The 21,358-nt window shown below is 41.9% G+C and overlaps 1 protein-coding gene across 1 annotated transcript in view; it reads right to left on the reverse strand.

The window, feature by feature from the left end:
- The window catches only part of CSMD1 (CUB and Sushi multiple domains 1), a 2,205,021-nt gene that overhangs the window by 265,194 nt on the left and 1,918,469 nt on the right, over positions 1-21,358 (reverse strand). The window contains 2 exon segments of the mRNA XM_068281348.1: positions 6,767-6,847; positions 14,042-14,187. Coding sequence (XP_068137449.1) covers positions 6,767-6,847; positions 14,042-14,187 — 227 coding nt within the window.

Consider the following 21,358-nt stretch of genomic DNA (forward strand, 5'->3'; position numbering starts at 1 on the left):
TAAACTTAAAGAGGAACTTTAACCAAGAATTGAACTTCATTCCAAGCAGTAGCAGATACCCTCATTCCTATGAGAAATCTTTTCTTAAATAGATCACCAGGTACTCTGCTTGGATGATACTGTGGTGAAACCCCTCCCATACTGTGATGTCATGACCATGGTCCTGACTGTTTGCTGGTCTGTGAATCTTGTTGCATTGTGGGAAATAATGGCTTTTTCCAACTGCCAATCAAGCAATGTCTCCCTCTGTCCATAGAACTCTCAGTAAATAAACATTCTGTACAGATCACCTGGAAGGAAAAAAGATGTCACCACCAGTGATAAATTTCAGAATGTACATTAGGGAGATGAAAGATTTTACAATGGGCAAATATTGACTAAAAATATCTATAAGCAGGGCCATTGCTACCATAGAGGCAAAGGGGGAAATTGCCCCGGGCCCCAAAGTTTTGCTGGGCCCCCCAGGTCTACCCTTGACTTGTGCCCCCCAGGGCCCCTGCAAAGTTTGATCAATATAGCAGGTTAACTGCCCCAGCATGCTGCTTCATCCCTTCTCTCTGTCTTCTTTAGCACACTCACTGCCTCAATGACCCAGCGCAGGTCATTATGCAATAACATATGCCAGGTCACTGAGAAGATGAAGCCCTGCAAGGATGAAGATGAGAGTGCATGAACTGGAAAAATTGTGCAGTGGCCCCGGAAAGTAATGTAAAATTGAGGTGGAGAACTGGGGGCAGGGGGACAGTCGACTCAGGGACACAGCATGTTGAATATGCGGTGGGAGTGGGAGGCCTCACCAGGTTAATTTTTCCCTACAGCCCCCTTGTGGCTTGAACCAACCTGTCTATAAGTGAATATTGTAAAAAAAAAAATAAGCAGTTTTATTCATTATGATGTTTCCACTACAATTCCTCTTTAAGCTCTTTAGCAATAGTTAGGTTTGTTTGTTTGTTTGTTTGTTTGTTTTTTTCAGTTTCCAGAGTAACGTTTTTAAACAGTAAAAAGGCACTTCCATTCTGATGATGTGTTACACATTAGATAAGATGAAGTATTATAAAATAGATAGGTAATTTTTATCATAAGGACATTTTACACTGTATAGCGGAGCTATAACAATAAAAAAGAAAAAAAAACGAATAATAATGTACACACTTCAGAAAATAATTGTAATTTGCATGAAATACAATTTGGCGTGCATGAAAAAAAGGGAGCCATGAAAAAAGTCATAACGAAATGGCGCCGGTGGATAACGAAATCTGATAACGATAAACATCATTGTCAAACTTGGTTAATGATAAATACCATTGTAAAAACAGACGGGAAATAATAACTAACATATATTAACATTAAAAATCGTTATGTAATTCAACAATACAGCTTAACCCAACCCTACTCTCACACAGAACCCTCCCTGGTGGTGCCTAACCCTAACCACCCCCCGGTGGTGCCTAACCCTAAGCACCCCTCTAGTGGTGCCTATCCCTAACTAGCCCGCCACCCTGGTGGTGCCTAACCCTAACCACTCCCTCTGCAGAAACACCCTTTTACACATAGAAATGATAATATCTTTAATAATGTAAGATCTGTACATGCAAACAAAATATGATAAAAAATAATTATGTTGCAGGTTTCTAAAACAATAACATACTTCAAAAACTTTAATGTTATTATGTTGTTAACAATATTCACAATGCCCTTTTTTCTGTTTTTGTTCTTGTTTCTTTTTCTATTGCCGATAATTGCATTAGATTCTATGGCGGCGTCCTTTTCGTCCACCCTCAGCTGGCACCCTTTTTCCTGCTGCCACAATTTGTTAAAGCCCCACCAAACAATTGTTGTGCGATACAGGTAAAATTCTGAGTTGATTATAAACAAAAATTGACCATGTCATAGCACATTTAAAAAAATGTACTTTTAGTTTTTCAGCCATCACTATGAGCCTAAAGAAAAAGCCAACAAAGCTTAGTTAGTCCTCCCCAAACCAGAGCAGCTCATATGACATCATTGGAGGGGGTGGGGGTTGGAAAAAGGGTTGTTTAAAACTATTTCTGAGCTCCAGAACCTATGTTGATGGAAGCGGGTCCTCTTCCCTTATTTCCATAGAATGGGGCACTTACACAACTTTATGGACTAATTGGAGAAAACATAGGAGAAAAGGTGAATTAAATAAGGGTTATTGAGTTTTCCTGAGTTGTCTCCTGGGAGATGATTTTTTAATCTTGTATTTATAATAATTTTTCAGCACTTTGCGATTGTAAAAGTATCAACAAATAGGTGAAAAGGGTACTGTCAAAATTATTTTGAGCATTTTCTTGCTTGCTGAGGGTTTAAAAGACATTTTATTGACAAGTGGTGAAAATATCACCTAGGAGGAGAGTCCGGGGAAAAAGTTAATTGGTATATGCCATTGTGTCTCATTCCTCTCAGCTAATTAACCCAAAACACCTGACAAAGGTGTCCTGAGCCTTTCATTTGTTCCTCAGTCTGGTTTAGTAGCCCACACACAATCATAGAGAAGACTGCTGAATTAACATATGTCCAGAAGACATCCATTAACAACCTCCACTAGGAAGGTAAGCTACAAATGGTCACTGCTAACGAAGCTGGAAACTCCAATCATATTATTGGAAAGTTGAGAGGAAGGAAAAAAATATGACAGGAAAAGGAGCAAACACAGCAGGTATACCTGCAGTCTTGAGAATATTTTGAAGCCCACACAGTCCAATTAAGAATTTGGGGGAGATTCATAGGAGTGGACTGCATGTTGAGTCAATGCTCCAAGAGCCACCACACAAAGATGTATCTGGGACATGGGCTACAACTGTCACCTTTTTGTGCCAAATCACTCCTGAACCAGAAATGTAAGATTTTTACCCGGGCCAAGTAAAAAATGGACTGGGTTGTAGCTCAGTGGTGTTAAGTCCCCCTTTCAAATGAAAAAGTAAATTTTGCATTTTCATTTGTAAATCAAAGTCCCAGAGTCTGGGGGAATAGTGGGGAGACACAGAGTACAAGCTGCTAGAGGTCCAGTGTAAAGGTTTCACAGTCATTATTGATTGAGAAGCTATGTCATCTATTGGTGTTAGCTCACTGTGTTTTAATAAGTCTTAAGTTAGTACAGGCATCTATCATGACAGTTTAGATCACTTAATGCTTCTTTGTGCTGACACGCTTTATGAAGATGCTGATTTAATTTTCCAGCAGAACTTTGCACCTGACCATACTTCCAAAAGTACCAATACCTGGTTTAATGACCAGGCTATTACTGTGTTTGATTGGACAGAAAACTTGCCTGACCTAAACCTCTCAGAGAATCAATGGAGTTTTGCCATGAGGAAGATGAGATACACCAGACCCAAAAAAGCAAACAAGCTGAAGGCTGCTATCAGAGCATCCTGGATTTCCATAAGACCACAGAAATGTCCCAGGCTGGTTATCTCCATGCCATGCCGCATTGATGCAGTAATATGTGCAAAAGGAGTACTGACCAAATATTAAGGGCTTGATTCACAAAGCGGTGCTAACCCAGTTAGAGACTTTAGGCATGATAACCATTGCACCACTCTGGTGAAAAGCCAGTTTAGGTGTGATAAGTTTAGGCATGATAAGTTTAGGTGTGATAAGTTTAGGCATGATAAGTTTAGATACGTTTGATCGCTTGCAAAGTCCCGCACGCAAAGCAGCGCCATTAAACTTTATACGAAGTGCACCAGACTTTGCCAGCGTAAAACTTTTGATCAGCTCTGCACTGCGGTGCTAACCCAGTTGGCTCTTAAACTTATCACACCTAAACTTATCATGCCTAAACTTATCACACCTAAACTTATCACACCTAAACTTATCCCACCTAAACTTATCATGCCTAAACTGAGTTTAGGCATGATAAAGGGCTTTTCACCAGCGTGCTAACTGTTAGCACCGCTTTGTGAATCAGGCCCTAAGTGTCTACATGAGCTTTCTTTTTATTAGGCCAGTTTTTATGTATTCAAAATCATTTTTTTAAATTGCCCTCATGTACAGTAATAGTCTAAGTTTCTGAGATACTGTATTTTGTGTTTTCCTTATCTGCAGGCCATAGTCAGCAACATAAAAATAAATAAACACTTAAAATATCTAATTCTGTGTGTAATAGGACTAAATAATATATGATATTCCCTTTCTGAATTAATTTACGAAAATAAAGTATGTTTTTGATTAAATTCTTATTAATTGAAATGCATCTGTTGTGCTGCATATTGGTATGTAACGTCTTCCGTCCCAGTAATGCATAGCCTAGGCTATAATGTCACTCAGTCTTCTACCTCACAGCACTTTGAGAGACCAGATGTTGTTCCTCACTACACAACAAACAGCAAACATTCCACAGTGATGCACCTTCCCTGCTGTAGAGATGCTGCCATTTGTGATAAATCTTACAATGGCAAGCTAGTGACTAAATCATTTATAAAGTAATACTGGAAGAAATAAGCAATTTTATTTATAAATAATGTTCCTTTAGTTGTGTTCATGCATTTGCATTTTCTGAGAGACCGAGTGTAAAGCACTAGGGTTATATGCCTGACACTTGAACCCAGCTTTGATTATGATAGTGAATTAGAAGGAGTAATACTAAGCATACATCACGTTTTGGAAAAGCAGAATGTTTTCTAGTTACTAAACTGGTTGGCTTACAATATTTGAATGCAGGAGAACATTTCAGGTTCTTGACGTATTTTTGGGCATATTAGCCACACTTTTTCTCTCCCGAAAAATAGGGAAAAAAAGCCTCTGCATCTTATATTCCGAATATAGGGAGTCCAGGACTTACAATTGCCCCGCCACCCCTCCTGATACGAACCGCCAACCTGCCGTGACATCAGGGACTCCTTGTATTCTCCCCCTGTGTCATTATCTGCCCCTCTCCCCCACAAGTCTCCTCCACTCCCCATGTATAAATACAATTAGCTACAGCGCGACTCACCTACTCCACAGTTCCAGCGGTGATCACAGATCCTTCTTCTCCAGTGCGGCTTCCCCTAATGACAGCTTATGCTATTGATGAAATCAGCAGATTTTGTCACTTGGGGGAACCCTAGTGGGCAAGAGACTCTTTGCTGCTGAACACTTCTAGGTTATATCACCCAGGTTTGTCTCACCAGAACTGGGAATTGACAGATCACAAGATAGATAAGCTATTGAAAGTCTGGAATTAGAGTTTAGAATAACCAAAATTTGTGCAGAGGGCTGGCAAGTTTGGTAATGAAGTCATTACAAATATGAGACAAATACTGGCATCTTTACTGCTGGCAAGGTATATAACGTCTGACTGTTATTTGTTCTACCTTTGTCTGTTGAGCATCAAAAAATCAGTTTATCGCCCAGTGTGCTTTGGTAAAGAAGTGCAAATGACATCATTGCTATGGCAAAACATCCCTGAGATGGTGGGGCTACATAGAGTACTAATATACAGCTATATATACTGTAGATAAAGGAAGTGTTTCTCCAATTAACTGAATTATGCCTTAAAGTGACACTGAAGGGAAAAAAATTATAATATAATGAATTGTATATGTAGTAGGGATAATCCATAAAACAGTAGTAACAAAGAAAAGCATCTCATATTTTTATTTTCAGTTAAATTGCTTTTTTTATAGCATTGCACCATCCTCTAATATTTGCAGTTTAAAAATTAAACTCTGTATTTTAAAATGACACTCTGTATTTTGAACCTTCTAGCAGTAAAGCCTTAAAGAGACTCCGTAACAAAAATTGCATCCTGTTTTTTATCATCCTACAAGTTCAAAAAGTTATTCTAATGTGTTCTGGCTTACTGCAGCACTTTATACTATCACTGTCTCTGTAATAAATCAATGTATCTTTCCCCTGTCAGACTTGTCAGCCTGTGTCTGGAAGGCTGCCAAGTTCTTCAGTGTTGTGGTTCTGCTATGAACTCCCCCTTCCAGGCCCCTCTATGCACACTGCCTGTGTGTTATTTAGGATTAGAGCAGCTTCTCTCTTCTCTCTTATCTTTTACAAGCTGGATAAATCGTCCTCTGAGCTGGCTGGGCTTTCACATACTGAAGAATTACAGACAAGGGCAAAGCTGTTTGGAGGAAGAAACAAGCAGCCTGAAACTTCAGTGCATGAGAACAGGGGGAAAGAAACACACAAATGATCTCTTGAGATTCAAAAGGAAGGCTGTATACAGCCTGCTTGTGTATGGATGTATTTTCTATGTGTGGACATACTGTACATCAACCTACTTCCTGTTTTTGTGGCCATTTTGTTTGTTTATAAACAAACATTTTAAAACTGTTTTTAACCACTTTTAATGCGGCAATGAGCGGCGAAATTGTGGCAGAGGGTAATAGGAGATGTCCCCTAACGCACTGGTATGTTTACTTTTGTGCGATTTTAACAATACAGATTCTCTTTAAACAAACAAGAAACATTGAGATATAGGATGAGATAAGTGCTTCAGAAAACAGCACTGTATCCAATCCAAGTTGGGTCAGAGAGCTCAGAGAAGCTCTTTTGCATAGATAACAACTAAAGTTTCTTAACTCCTCATGTACTGGAAACAATATGAGACTCATATCTGTGCTACTAATGTTTTATTTCTTAGCTGTATTACACATAAAAATCTTTATATAATAAGTTTATTTTCACTTCAGATTCCCTTTAAAGTCTTTAGAACTCTTCTGTTGATAGCTAAGTGTACTGTAGTATAATGTAGTTACAAAACGAAATACATAAATGTAAAAAGATAGAAAGCCATACATCATACCTATTTCAAAGTCATCCTTGTCTGAAATTAAGTCAGCATTTGGCACAGGTGCGGGTGGCTGGCATTTTTTAAGAGGATATGCTGAAATGAAATCAAATAAATTAATATGAAGGTAAAACTGTACACACAGACAAGTAAAATGTAACTCACATTTTTGGGGGAAGTCATATAGAGTATTTCCTTGTATAGATGTGCAAAATGTAAGTCTTGATTAGGTAAAATTAAACTTAAATTATCTATATGTACACATCAAATAAACACAGGGAGTGGAATTTAAACGTTTTAACCATTCTTAAAGGAAGTCTGTAACATAATATATACATATTGATAAACATAAGTATGTGTTCAGTGTGACCCTCTGGTGTAATTGGTGGCAGTTTCGCTGCTCCCCGCTGTCATTTCCACGTTTCATTTATAAGTAAGCTATTATCTTCCAATATGGCCATGACCTCCCTCTGCTGAATAGACACATTGCCCTGTCAGCAACTGAGTTACTTTAGCAGAAAAGGAGGGGATCGAGTAAAGGCACAAGCGCAGGTAGATTATTGCCTTTGCTGATGACAAGAGAAACAAGATTTCACTGCTCTCTGCAGTGAGTAGTTACTGACATTTTAGTTTTGGTAGTATGACCCCACTTTAAAAGCAGTCTACAGTATATGCATACACCACTGCACTGGTGGCATTATAGCTTAATTAGCCATACCTTTTTTTTTTTTTTGCACAACTCTATGAAATTGTCATTGTGAACTGCCCTCTAAACATTAGGTCGGATTACTGTTTATAACATACTAGTGACCTAAGCCCGTTTGAAAACGGACCCTAGGTCTGTCATCACTGTGCGCGCACCCGCACCGCCGCCGCGTGCGGGCACGCACCCCATCCACTACCAAATGGCTGTCAGTGCTTGACATGCGCAGTAGCTCAAAAGCACTGACACATGGACAGGACGCAGGGACACTTATTAGGTAGGATATGCCTTTACTGACTAAGATAAGACTACTGATTGTCAGGCCTCACATCCTCTATAATAAAACCCCCGTGTCTCTGTGTCCCGTGTCCGTGTGTGTCCCTGCATTTGCGCTACTGCGCATGTGCCGCGGGGACACCCTTTGGACAGGGAGCAGGACAGCTGGGCAGCTGAGTGCATGTGCGCACGGCGAGCAGCCATGCACATGCAGCGGGTGTGGCACACGCATGCATGCTGGCAGCGGTGAAGGACCTAGCCCGTTTTTAAACAAGCTAAGGTCACTAGTGTAGATATAAAGATTACAGATATGTGAGCAATCCTATCACACTTAGTTATAGGCAAGCAGTGAGGGGATTGAAGCAAGCAGAGGATGCAGTTGTGTAAAGATAAATAATAGCAGTGTTGATGCTGTTGCAATTTGTGGATGGGGGGGATGTTATAGAACTGCACAAGATGAGTGTTGTGCACCATTTAATACTCCTTTAAAATATACCTTTTATTAGAACATACATTAAAAATGTTTGTAACACAGAGCTTGTGCATGTTGTGTAATGCTTGAGTAACATTTCGGCAATGCCTTTTGTGGATTCACCAATATCATGGACAAAGAGCTAAAGTATGATCTTAAAGGGGCACTATGGCTAAATTCTTCTTATATTATCATTTAATATAAAATATGTGCAATTGTAGCAATGTGTAAGACTTGTATTGTGGCTGAATAAAACTCTGCTTCAATATTGCTTTACCCTAAATCAGTGCTGGAGTCCCGTCGCCAGAGAAAGCTAAGCGACGCTGAACCAGCACATTCCATTCTGCAGAAGGAGGCTGCCTTATCAGTCGTTTCATCTGAAGTTGTAATCTCCCCCTTTGATGTATCGGGAGAGGTTTCACCCAATGTCTAACTGCACATTAGTGCTGTTACAGCTCCTCTGATCTGCCGTACGTCTCAGGACAATGACTTACGGCTCTGATGAAAAAAATGCTTCCCGCTGAGGCCCCCCTTCAGAGAAGCTGGCACAGGCAGGGTCACCACTTGTTGTCAGTTGCCATGTAGACCAGCTTCTCTTATGCACAGGATTCCAGCGTCTAGATTCAGCACACGCAAGTGCTGTGTAGCCAGTGTCCTGCTTGTGTCTCTGAAGGGGGGCCTCAGCGGGGAGCATTTTTTTCATTAGAGCCATACGTCATTGTCCTGAGAGGTACGGCAGATCAGAGGAGCTGTAACAGCACTAATGTGCAGTTAGACATTGGGTGAAACCTCTCCCATACATCAAAGGGGGAGATTACAACTTCAGATGAAACGACTGATAAGGCAGCCTCCTCCTGCAGAATGGAATGTGCTGGTTCAGCGTCGCTTAGCTTTCTCTGGCGACGGGACTCCAGCACTGATTTAGGGTAAAGCAATATTGAAGCAGAGTTTTATTCAGCCACAATACAAGTCTTACACATTGCTACAATTGTACATATTTTATATTAAATGATAATATAAGAAGAATTTAGCCATAGTGCCCCTTTAACAGTTAATTATTCATTAATAACGTGTTTCTGTTTATCCTGGTCCTACAAGCACATTTACTTTGGCTAGTTCTAACACATAAATATTTACATATTGACAATTATCTGTATCTTGTAATTTTGTAAAGTGGTAAGATGAAAATGGATTGGGAAAAAAAAGACGGTAGACAATAAATGTAAAGAATATCTCTACTTTCCACTTAAAGAGGACAAATATAACTGTAGCATAAAGGACACAGGGCCATATATTAGTAATTTTTCACCTGATTTGTTCCAAGAAGATCAATTTTCATCATATCTAAAAAATTTATTTTCAGTACTTAGCAACTGAAAAAGTACAAAGTAGGTAAAAAGGTAATATTTAACTAATTTTGAGTATTTCTTTACTTTAATGGAAGCTTTAAAGGGGAACTGAAGAGAGAGGTATATGGAGGCTGTCCTGTTTATTTCCTTTTAATCAATACCAGTTGCCTGGCAGCCCTGCTGGTCTATTTCTCTGCAGTAGTATCTGATTAAACCAGAAACAAGCATGCAGCTAGTCTTGTCAGATCAGACTTATAAGTCTGAACCACTGAAACACCTGATCTGCTGCATGCTTGTTCAGGGGCTATGGCTAATAGTATTAGAGGAAGAGGATCAGCAAGGCTTCCAGGCAACTGGTATTGTCTAAAAGGAAATAAACATGACAGCCTCCATATACCTCTCTCTTCAGTTCCCCTTTAAAAGCATTTTATTGATAAGGTTTGATAATATCTACCTAAGGAAAGCTTATGGGAAAAGTTAATAGGATATGGCCCACATGCCCTTATTTAATTCACTTTTTTTTCAGTTTTCTTCTAGGAGATCATTTTCATCTTGTTTAACCTATTGCCAACCACATCACGCCGATGGGCGTGGCCGCGGCGGCAGCCCAGGTCTGCCTAGCACCAATTGGCGTAAGGTCCTTGGGGCCTGTTTTGCAGGAGATTGCGCACACTGATGCACGCACATCTCTGCTTGGTAGGTGGAGCTCCGCTCCACCCTCAGCCTCCCAGTGGTGATCATCACTACCAGACAGATTACTGTCGAATTACCCCGTACATCGCTGCAATCTAAGGCAGGGCTGTACGTGTGCCATGGCTGTCCCCTCCAGTGGCTCAGGGGTGATCGGCTATGATAGAATGTTTAGCATAATATAGAATTTATGTTACTTTAGTAAAGTAGAAAGCGCATACTGTAGCGGGATCCACATCTTAGGGAGCCTGGATTTTCCTGAGTTAAATGGCTACTGGATGCAAGAAAAGTTCTTTAATATTTTTAATTAACTATAAATACTTACCTGATCCTATGCCAATATCCTTGTTACATCTTGATTGAAGATCACTTCAGTACTTAGTACAGCTAGAACTGGGCAATGAGCGGCGGTGTGTGGCGGCGGGTGTGTGGCAGAGAGATCTTCAATCAAAATGTAACCAGAGGATATTGGCGTGGGACATTACTGATAATAAAGGACTTTATTTATGGTTGTGTTTTTATCTCATTTTACTCTTTCTGGAAATAAACATTTCATATTTCCCAAACTCTGAACATATATAAAAAATACAAATAAATACATTTATATACATGTTAATAAATTTTCATTCATTTTACTGCAGTAACTTTGTTACTTTTTTCTTCTAACTTTAACATCAATTTTCTCAAAAACTATAAGGTATTTTTGATTTTTTCCCCTTTTGTTCCCACTGTCCTCTTTAAAAAACCCTAAAAATGTGGTATTTCTTCTAGTACGTACAGGAACTTTGCTATTAACTGCTAAAGTCAACAGCTGTTCATCTGCCATTTAAGTCTATGGAGCCCGCCACGAATGGCTGGTTTGTGAACATTTGTAGTAAATTCACATCTGCAAATGCAAAATTTGATGTTCGTTACAACATCACTTATGAAAACCACTATACAGGCAGATGGAGATTTTGACCCCATCTCCATTCAGTTGATTGGGTCTTTCTTGTGAACAGAAGTGGTCGCTCTCCAAGAACTAATAGTTGGGCTGTCAAGTCACTCACAGCAAATCAGGCAAGATAATTAGTGATGTCGCGAACCTCCAATTTTCGGTTTGCAAACCCTGTTCGCGAACCTCCGCAGAAAGTTCGGTTTGCGAAAAAGTTCACGAACCGCAATAGACTTCAATGAGGAGGCGAACTTTAAAATTTAGAAAAATTTCTACTGGCTGGAAAAATGATAGAAAACATGTTTCAAGGGTTGTAATACCTGGAGCTCCTCCCTCCTTCTACCTGTTCCCCTCCTCCCTCCTACCGGAGGGAGGAGGGTCTCATCTGCCAGGGAATTATAGTATTTCAAAAGCCAGCTTACATACCGTGGCTGGGAATTGAACCCAGGTCTCAGTGTATGGTAGGTAACTAACATATCCATTATACCACCAACACTACTAGCTGAAACTAGCCTAGCATGTACCATTTATGCTCAATCCAAGACAAAAATTAGACAAGACAAATAACATTTATATCACACTTTTTTCCTGGCGGACTCAAAGCGCCAGAGCTGCAGCCACTAGGGCATGCTCTATAGGCAGTAGCAGTGTTAGGAAGACTTGCCTAAGGTGTCCTACTGAATAGGTGCTGGCTTACTGAGCAGACAGAGACGAGATTCGAACCCTGGTCTCCTGTGTCAGAGGCAGAGCCCTTAACCATTACACCATTCAGCCACTGCTTAAGGATATGTAGCCAGGCATGGCCTTGCCTTTTGTGTTCAACAGTTGTCAAGAGAAAAATTAGACAAGACAAATAACATTTATATCGCGCTCTTCTCCTGGCAGACTCAAAGCGCCAGAGCTGCAGCCACTAGGGCACGCTCTATAGGCAGTAGCAGTGTTAGGAAGACTTGCCTAAGGTCTCCTACTGAATAGGTGCTGGCTTACTGAACAGACAGAGCTGAGATTCGAACCCCGGTCTACTGTGTCAGAGGCAGAGCCCTTAACCACTACACCATTCAGCCACTGCTTAAGGATATGTAGCCAGGCATGGCCTTGCCTTTTGTGTTAAACAGTTGTCCAAAGAGAACCCCAGATAGCCAGGTAGATTCATCTCTCTCTCTCTCTCTCTCTTTCTCTCTCTCTCTCTCTAGTAGGGATGGACACCGCTTTCCACAGAATTTTATTTTTGCGCATAAATGGATTGAGCATAAATGGTACATGCTAGGCTGGCTTCAGCATGTAGTGTTGGTGGTGCAGTGGCACTGTACCACCAACACTACATGCTGAAGCCAGCCTAGCATGTACCATTTATGCTCAATCCATTTATGCTCAAAAATACAATTCCGTGGAAAGCGGTGAACATCCCTACTAGAGAGAGAGAGAAAGAGAGAGAGAGAGAGAGAGAGAGATAAATCTACCTGGCTATCTGGGGTTCTCTTTGGACAACTGTTGAACACAGAAGGCAAGGCCATGCCTGGCAACATATCCTTAAGCAGTGGCTGGATGGTGTAATGGTTAAGGGGTTCTGCCTCTGACACAGGAGACCAGGGTTCAAATCTCGGCTCTTTCTGTTCAGTAAGCCAGCACCTATTCAGTAGGAGACCTTAGGCAAGTCTTCCTAACACTGCTAGTGCCTATAGAGCGTGCCCTAGTGGCTGCAGCTCTGACACTTTGAGTCTGCCAGGAGAAAAGTGTGATATAAATGTTATTTGTCTTGTCTAATTTTTCTTTTGGATTGAGCATACATGGTACATGCTAGGCTAGCTTCAGCTAGTAGTGTTGGTGGTATAATGGATATGTTAGTTACCTACCATTCACTGAGACCTGGGTTCAATCCCCAGCCACGGTATGTAAGCTGGCTTTTGAAATACTAGAATTCCCTGGCAGATGAGACCCTCCTCCCTCCGTTAAGAGGGAGGAGGGAATAGGTAGGAGGGTGGAGGGAAAGCCTACAAGAGGCTAATTAAACTCTCCCTAGCAGAGTGTGTGTAGCAGCTGTCCCTTAACTAATTAGTATAGGCAGACAAGTTAGTCAAATGGCTCAAGGACCTTGCCTTGTATAAGGGGGGTGGGGCTCCAGCAGTGAGAGCAGTCTGATTGGCAACAATGTGCCTGCTGACTGTGATGTAGAGAGTCAAAGTTTTGCTCAATAGAGCATTATGGGGCGAATCGAACTTCCGCAAAAGTTCCGCAAAACCACCAAAGTTCGCCTCGAACCATTCGCCGGCGAACCGTTCGCTACATCTCTAACGATAATGCATGTATAGATTGAGAGGTTCCCACTTTCACACACAAAAAAACTTCCACATATCAATTCACCCCCCCCCAAAAAAAAAGTGCGGCGGTAGAACTTACACATAAGTTCGGAGGGACCCAAAGATATAAAAATTAAAATATACACAGGAGTGTAAGAAAGGTATCTGCTTTTTTTAAAATGAAGTGGGAAGAATCACAAAACACATTTTGGTTGGTGCATTTTTTTTTTATTGAAAACTTGTTGTTCATTGTTAGGAGGTAGGTACCTTGCTTACACCCCTATGTATATTTTAGTTCTTCCTGTTTAGATATAAGGTTCTATTTATGTTTTAATAAAAATTAAAAACAAGACAAGGATGAAAATCACCTAAAAATCTGTTAAAGAGCTTTGCTTTTCAAGAACAATAAAGAATATGAATTGCTATTTTAGGAAAAGTTGCATACTGTCCTGCCAAACATATACATAGTTAGCATGTTTATTATTATTATTATTATTCTGAACATGTTATTTTGCAATATCCATCGTATGTTTATATGTAAGATATAATGCATATATCCTTAAACTTACCATGAAAATTGAGAACAAAAAATCCTCCGGTTGAAAAGTCACTGTGAAATTTAATAAGCACTTGATTAAATGAGCTATAAGCAGTTTCAAGAGCTGTATTACCACTGAAAACTCCCAACTGAGGAGAATTCTGGTCAATTCCATCCCTAAAATAGAAAGAAAATGTAGACGCAATGTCAACAACAAATAAAAGCAATAATAGGTATCTGTTAAAAATGCTGATTATTGTTAAATAGTTTCTTTTCAGTTTTAACTTCATTAAGCTACTTTGTAACTTTTATGTAGAAACAGTGGAATTACATTAATAGCAGCAGTAAAGCAGGAAAAGTGTATTGACAAGCATCTATACGGTATGACTGGACACTGTATCTGGGAAAAACTTTCTTATACACCTTCCAATGTGGTTTTCAGCAGTTGCTCAGTTAAAATGGAAAAAAAAGAACCTTATTATCACCCGGGAGACCTTTGACGGCATCAAACATTCCTTTCATGTTGCCTTTGTAGGCAGCAATGCCTGAATTTTACCAGAACCCTCATTCTTTTGTGATGTGTACTCAAGTACATCAGAGATTAGCAAGGGGTTGTTTGAAATCACTTAACTTGTGGTCTGTTCTTCTTTTATCAGAAACCTTTCTGACCACTAGAGTCTACCATATGAAGTCAATGCTGAATGTCAAATGAAAATCTAGCATATTATTTCCCAGAACATCTTATCAACAAGCATCAACCTCATCCTTAAATGTTCTTAAAAAAACTATAATGGGATGAGCTAAATGAAACCACATAACTTGTTGATAAAGGACACTGTAGTTATCTGTGTAGCTGCATGTGTCCCACACAGAATTTGGAGGTTATGTTCAAAGCCAGGATTGCACATTTTCCAGGGAATGGAAAAAAGCTGTAAGCGCATTTGCTGTGTTTTATTTTTGGATTACAGCGCTAGGAAGGAAAATTGTGATCATTTTAGTTTGCTTGCTAAAACTTGCTGGTTATGAATCCAGTGAGAAGCTTGCTGGCTGCTGTTCTGAAAATTAAAGAGTAACTCTGCTTTCATGGAAAGGAAAAAATAATTGCCTCAAGGAAAACATTAAATTCATAATCTCTTAAGAGAAAGCAGTAAATAGAGAGCATGCAAATGATGATCAGGTCAGCTTTGTGAAACGTATGATAAATATGCCATTCTAAGCTAGTACATCAATTAACCTCTCCCCCTCCTATTTCTGATCATCACCAAAGGGCAATTGGTATAGGTTAGTATGAGGTATAGTGTTATATGACATTCTAAGACTAGTATAGCAACTATCCTTTCCCCACTCCCATTTGTGATCATCACCAAAGGGAAATGGGTATAGGTTGGAATGGGGTGTTATATGACATTCTAAGACTAGTACAGCAACTAACCACTCCCCCCCTCCCATTTCTAAACATTGGCAAAGGGCACTGGCTACAACTGTGGAAATGGGTATAGGTTAGTATGATGTTATATATGACATTCTGAGTCACATCTTTATTTGCATCATCTCATCGTTCCTTGTGAAGAAATCCTTTTTGCATTTGTTAAGAATCACTCAAAAAAAGGGCATCTGGGTCATAGAGCGCAATATATTTGTATTGTGCGCAGTCTTCTGTCGGGCCATTTTTTTTAAAAAAAAAACCTAAAGTTTCATGAAAAAGATGCATGAAAAATAGATGAATATGGAAATATTGCTATTAGTAAAATCTTCAATTTGAAATTGCAAGTTGATATAAGTAGTTGCTGCCACTATTGAATGTTTTGAAGTCAAAATAAATGTTAGTCATTTGAGAAGTGTCTCTGTGCTTCTCTACTGGTTAGTGAAACCACACAAGTGAACAAAAGTGAAAAACACACTTAAAAGATTTACAAGAAAGGTCAAAATCAGGAGCTTATTTGCCTAGAACCATAAATATTATGACATACATGTTTAACTGAGGTTTGGGCTATGTATTTTTAACTCACATGTCCAAGCTTCTAACAGGTGTAATTATATTATTATAACTAATGTTTCTGTAATTTGTCTCAGTAGACAGTAAAAGTGGCATATTAATTGACATGAAATAAGTGTGTGCTGTGTGTAGTCGTAGATTCTTAATTGTGACATTTTCAGTTAATCATAGTGATGGCTCAGTTAATCAAAGGCAGTAATTGGTGCTCCAAAACCTGCTTTGCATTGGACCATGTGAACTCTGAATACATTGCTCATTTAACCATTCAATTAACGGTTTCTGTGTGTTTATAGTGTACTGCCCCAATAAATACTTAAAGTCAGGTAGCAGTTCTTATATGCAGACAAGATTTTATTAAAAATTACCTGTTCCATAGTTTCGCTAAAAAAGTTATTAATTGAGGAGACTCTGAGAAGAAACACTATACTATACTATCTTCCTGGAGTATAACAAAGAACCTGGGAGCTGGAAAGTAGGAATTACTGTGGGCAGAACTGGCTAATCAGGTTTGGAAACTATAGATTTTGTACCTGTCAACTGATTAATTAGTTAAACTGATAGGTATCATTATCCATCTAAATCAGATTAGTTCTGTGCAAAGTTCCGGTTTAGCCCATGGAATGTGATGGTCAGTGTAGCAAGAGAAATCTCCTTGTCAAATTTCCCATCACAACTAGAGATGGCTCGAACCTCCGATTTTAGGTTTGTGAACCTCGAATGCGAACTTTCAAAAAAGTTTGGGTTCACGCAAACTTGCAAAACGCTAACCAACTTCAATGGGGAGGCGAACTTTCAAAACTAGAAACATTTATGCTGGCAACAAAAGTGATGGAAAAGATGTTTCAAGGGGTCTAACACTTGGGGGGGGGGGGGGGGGGGGGATCATGGCAGAGTGGGATACACGCCAAAAGTCCCGGAGGTAAATCGGGATTTGACGCACAGCAGCGTTTTAAGGGCAGAAATCACATTTTATTGCTTAATTGGAGGCCTAAAGTGCTTTAAAACATCTTGCATGTGTATACATCAATCAGGGAGTGTAACTAGTGTACTGCTTCACACTGACAGACCAAACTCACTGTGTAACGCACCACAAACAGCAGTTTGTGTTGTGACGGCCGTGTTGGACTGTTGCGCACCATGGCCAGAGTGCAGGTGATAGCGGTTGTCAAGCCCATATGGTCGCTAGGCTGAGGTAGTTCAGTGACAGAACAACAGTGACTGTCCAGCTGATCGAATTTGGTCTGTCCATAATGAAGCAACAACCTTATTATCTTGGGTGTGCTCCCCCCCCTGGCGATCATTGCTTCATTGTGATACGCAAGCCCCTTCACCGCAGCAAGGTATCTCACGAAGGGGAATTTACACATGTACATGTCTTTTGTTTTGTTGTTGCAGCTGCAGTGCAGCCAGAAAAATTAGGCAGGCATGCACACACACTGAAAAAAATACTATTGATTTTGTTAGCGGCCGCTGCTAGCAGCGGCTTTAAAAATTCAGGAATCCACCTAGAGTCCTGGACCCTGTTGGTGGTGGCAGAGAAGGCAGTCAAGTGGCCTGCAGGCAGAGATGCTGTGTGGGGGCCGACTTAGTCTTGGGGCAGGCAGTCACACGGCGTGCAGGCAGAGATGCTGTGTGTGGGGACTGACTTAGTCTTCGGGCGGGCAGTAGCCCTCTGGGATCCATGCCTCATTCATTTTGATAAAGGTGAGGTACTGAACACTTTTTTGACCTAGGCGACTTCTCTTCTCAGTGACAATGCCTCCAGCTGCGCTGAAGGTCCTTTCTGACAGGACGCTTGAGGCAGGGCAAGACAGAAGTTGGATGGCAAATTGTGACAGCTCTGGCCACAGGTCAAGCCTGCGCACCCAGTAGTCCAGGGGTTCATTGCTACTCATAGTGTCTACATCAAGACTTAAGGCCAGGTAGTCGGCTACCTGCCGGTCAAGGCATTGGTGGAGGGTGGATCCAGAAGGGTTAAGGTGAGGCATTGGACTAAAGAATGTCCGCATGTCCGACATCACCATGAGATCGTTGGAGCGACCTGTCCTTGCCTGCGTGGACATGGGAAAAGGATTACTGGCAGTGGTACCTTTATTCTGTTGTGCTGGGACATCACCTTTAAACACACTGTAAAGCATAGTTGCCAGCTTGTTCTGCAAGTGCTGCATCCTTTCTGCCTTCTGGTGAATTGGTAACATCTCCGCCACTTTGTGCTTATACCGAGGGTCTAGTAGCGTGGCCATCCAGTACAGGTCATTCCCCTTGAGTTTCTTTATACAGGGGTCCCTCAACAGGCTGGACAGCATGAAAGTCACCATCTGCACAAATCTGGATTCAGACGTACTACCCTTCTCCCCTTGCTCTTCCTCAGTGATGTCAGGTAAGTTCTCCCCCTCCCCCAGCCACAAACAATACCACGGGAAAGTTGAACAGCACAAACCCCCTGCAATGCCTGCTGTGGTTGTTCTTCTGCCTCCTCCTCAAAAAAAAACACCTTCCTCATCTGACTCCTCTTCCCCACATGACTCTTCCTCCTCCTCCCTCCTCTGTGCTGCCACAGGTGTTGAGGAAACATCTGGTTCTGCTGAGAATTGATCCCAAAACTCTTCCTCCTGTTCCTGTTCATGCTCCTCCACAGCTTGATCCACCACTCTACGCACGGCACACTCCAGGAAGAAAGCATATGGGATCAAGTCGCTGATGGCGCCTTCACTGCCACTCACCATGTTTGTCACCTCCTCAAATGGCCGCATGAGCCAGCAGGCATTTTGCATGAGTGTCCAGTACTTTGGCCAGAACATCCCCATCTCCCAGAGTATGTCCCTTTACTGTAGTTGTAGAGATACTGGTTGATGGCTTTCTCCTGTTGTAGCAGGCGGTTAAACATCAGGAGCGTTGAATTCCAGCAAATCGGGCTATCGCAAATCAAGCACCTCACCGGCAAGTTGTTTCTCCACTGAATATCGGCCAAGCATGCCATGGCCTTGTAAGACCGCCTGAAATGCACACACACCTTCCTGGACTGCTTCAGGATGTCCTGTAAGCCTGGGAACTTACACACAAATCTCTGAATTATTAGATTCAGCACATTTGCCATGCAGGGTACATGTGTCAACTTTCCCATATTCAAAGCCGAAAGGAGATTGCTGTCATTTTCACACACCACGTTGCCGATCTCCAGTTGGTGCAGGGTCAGCCACTGATCCACCTGTTTGTTAAGAGCAGCTAGGAGAGCTGCTCCGGTGTGACTCTCCACTTTGAGGCAAGACATGTTTAAGATGGCATGACACCGTTGTACCTGGCACGCAGCATAGGCCCTAAGGAGCTGGGGCTGTGTAGCTGGAGAGGAGATCGCAGCACCAGTAGAGTTGCACTGCCACTCAGCCAAGGAGGAGGAGGAGGATGACAGCGAACAGGATGTAGCAGGAGTAGTAGGAGGAGAAGGAGAGGAGGTGGCAGGAGACCTTTCTGCAAGCCATGGAGGTGTCACAACTAGGTCCGCTGCACAGCCACATACTCCCTGCTCTCAGCCACGTACTCACCAGGTTGACCCAAAGGGCTGTGTTAGTAATGTACCTGCCCTGACCGTGCTTTGCAGACCAGGCATCCGTGATCAGATGGACCCTTGACCCAACGCTGTGTGCCAGAGATGACACCACTTGCCTTTCAACTTCATGGTACAGTTTGGGTATCGCCTTTTTTGAGAAATAATTGCAGCCTGGTATCTTCCACTGCGGTGTCCCAATGGCCCAATTTCTGAAGGCCTCAGAGTCCACCAGCTGGTGTGGTAACAGCTGGCGAGCTAACAGTTCCACCAAACCAGCTTTCAGACACGGGCAAGGGGGTGACTAGCAGACATTGGCTTCTTCTGCTCAAAGATTTCCCTCACAGACACCTGGCTGCTGCTGTGGGCAGAGGAGCAGGAACCACTCAAGGTGAGAGGCGGAGTGGAGGAGGGTGGCTGTGAAGGGAGAAAGCGGCTGAGGATGATACACCTGAAGAAGGAAGAGAAGGAGGGTGGCTTTGCTTTTGTGTGCTGCTTTTCCTCAGGTGGTCTTCCTATTGCAGTTTGTGCCTTTTCTGCATGTGCCTTCGCCCCACGGCTCAATTTTTGGTGGCAGAGAGAACAGATGGCATTGCTCTCATCTGAGGCAGACACACTAGAAACATTTCCATACCGCTGAGCCCTGGGGTGATGGCTCTATGGTGGCGTCAGCAGCTGGCTTTGATGGGCATGTTGGCTGGCTGTCCATAGGTGGTGATACATGGCACCAGACACTGCCACCAGCTGTTTCTGATGATGAGCTCCCCCTGCTTCTTTCAGCAACCTTGTCTCCTCCTACTCCTCTCTGACTCCCCCTCTGAACTGTCCTCTTGGTCATCTTGTCTATTAGGATCCCACGTGGCATCCATGGCAGTATCATCGTCATCATCATCATCATCATAATCATCCTCCCCAGCTTTGCTTGCCTCAGACACCTCATAAACTGCACCAACAGCAGGTACTTTATCATCCTCCTCCTCACACCTTACGTCCATAGTATCGCCTAACTCAGACATATGAAGTGGTGTAACTTGCTTAGTGCATTCATCTTGTTGTAACAATAATGGCTGTGAATCAGTTAATTCCCCACCAAATAACTCCTGTGTGTCAAATGTAGCGGATGTGGTGCTTGTAGTAGCGCTGGTGGCTGCGGAAGATGAGGTGTTCTGCGTTAAATAGTCAACTACGTCCTGACAATCTTGGGAGTTGATGGGACATGCCTTCTTCTGAGCACTGTACTTTGGTCCAGGGCCGCATGAAATTACATCAGCACAACCTCGAACAGACCTGCCGGGTGGCCTGCCTCTGGGTCTGTCTCTGCCTGTTTTGTCCGTATCGGGGGGGGGTGAAGTGAAAGGTATGCACTGACTTGACTAATACAATGTGCAGTCACACAGATGCAGTGAAAAGTATGCAGTGACAGGTATTTACAATACAATGTGCAGCTGTTACACAGGTGCAGTTAACAAGTATGCACGGACTGGTATATAATACAGCATTTGGTCACACAGGTGCAGTGAACAGGTATGCAGTGAATGGTATTACAAATGTGCAGCTGTCACACACACACAGGTGCAGTAAACAGTTATGCAGTGACTGGTATCAATACAATGTGCAGCTGTCACACACACAGGTACTGTGAACAGGTATGCAGTGACTAGTATTACAAATGTGCAGCTGTCACACACACAGGTACCATGAACAGGTATGCAGTGACTAGTATTACAAATGTGCAGCTGTCACACAAACAGGTACTGTGAACAATTATGCAGTGACTAGTATTACAAATGTGCAGCTGTCACACACAA

The sequence above is a fragment of the Hyperolius riggenbachi genome, chromosome 4, assembly GCF_040937935.1.
Source record: "Hyperolius riggenbachi isolate aHypRig1 chromosome 4, aHypRig1.pri, whole genome shotgun sequence".
NCBI lineage: Eukaryota > Metazoa > Chordata > Amphibia > Anura > Hyperoliidae > Hyperolius > Hyperolius riggenbachi.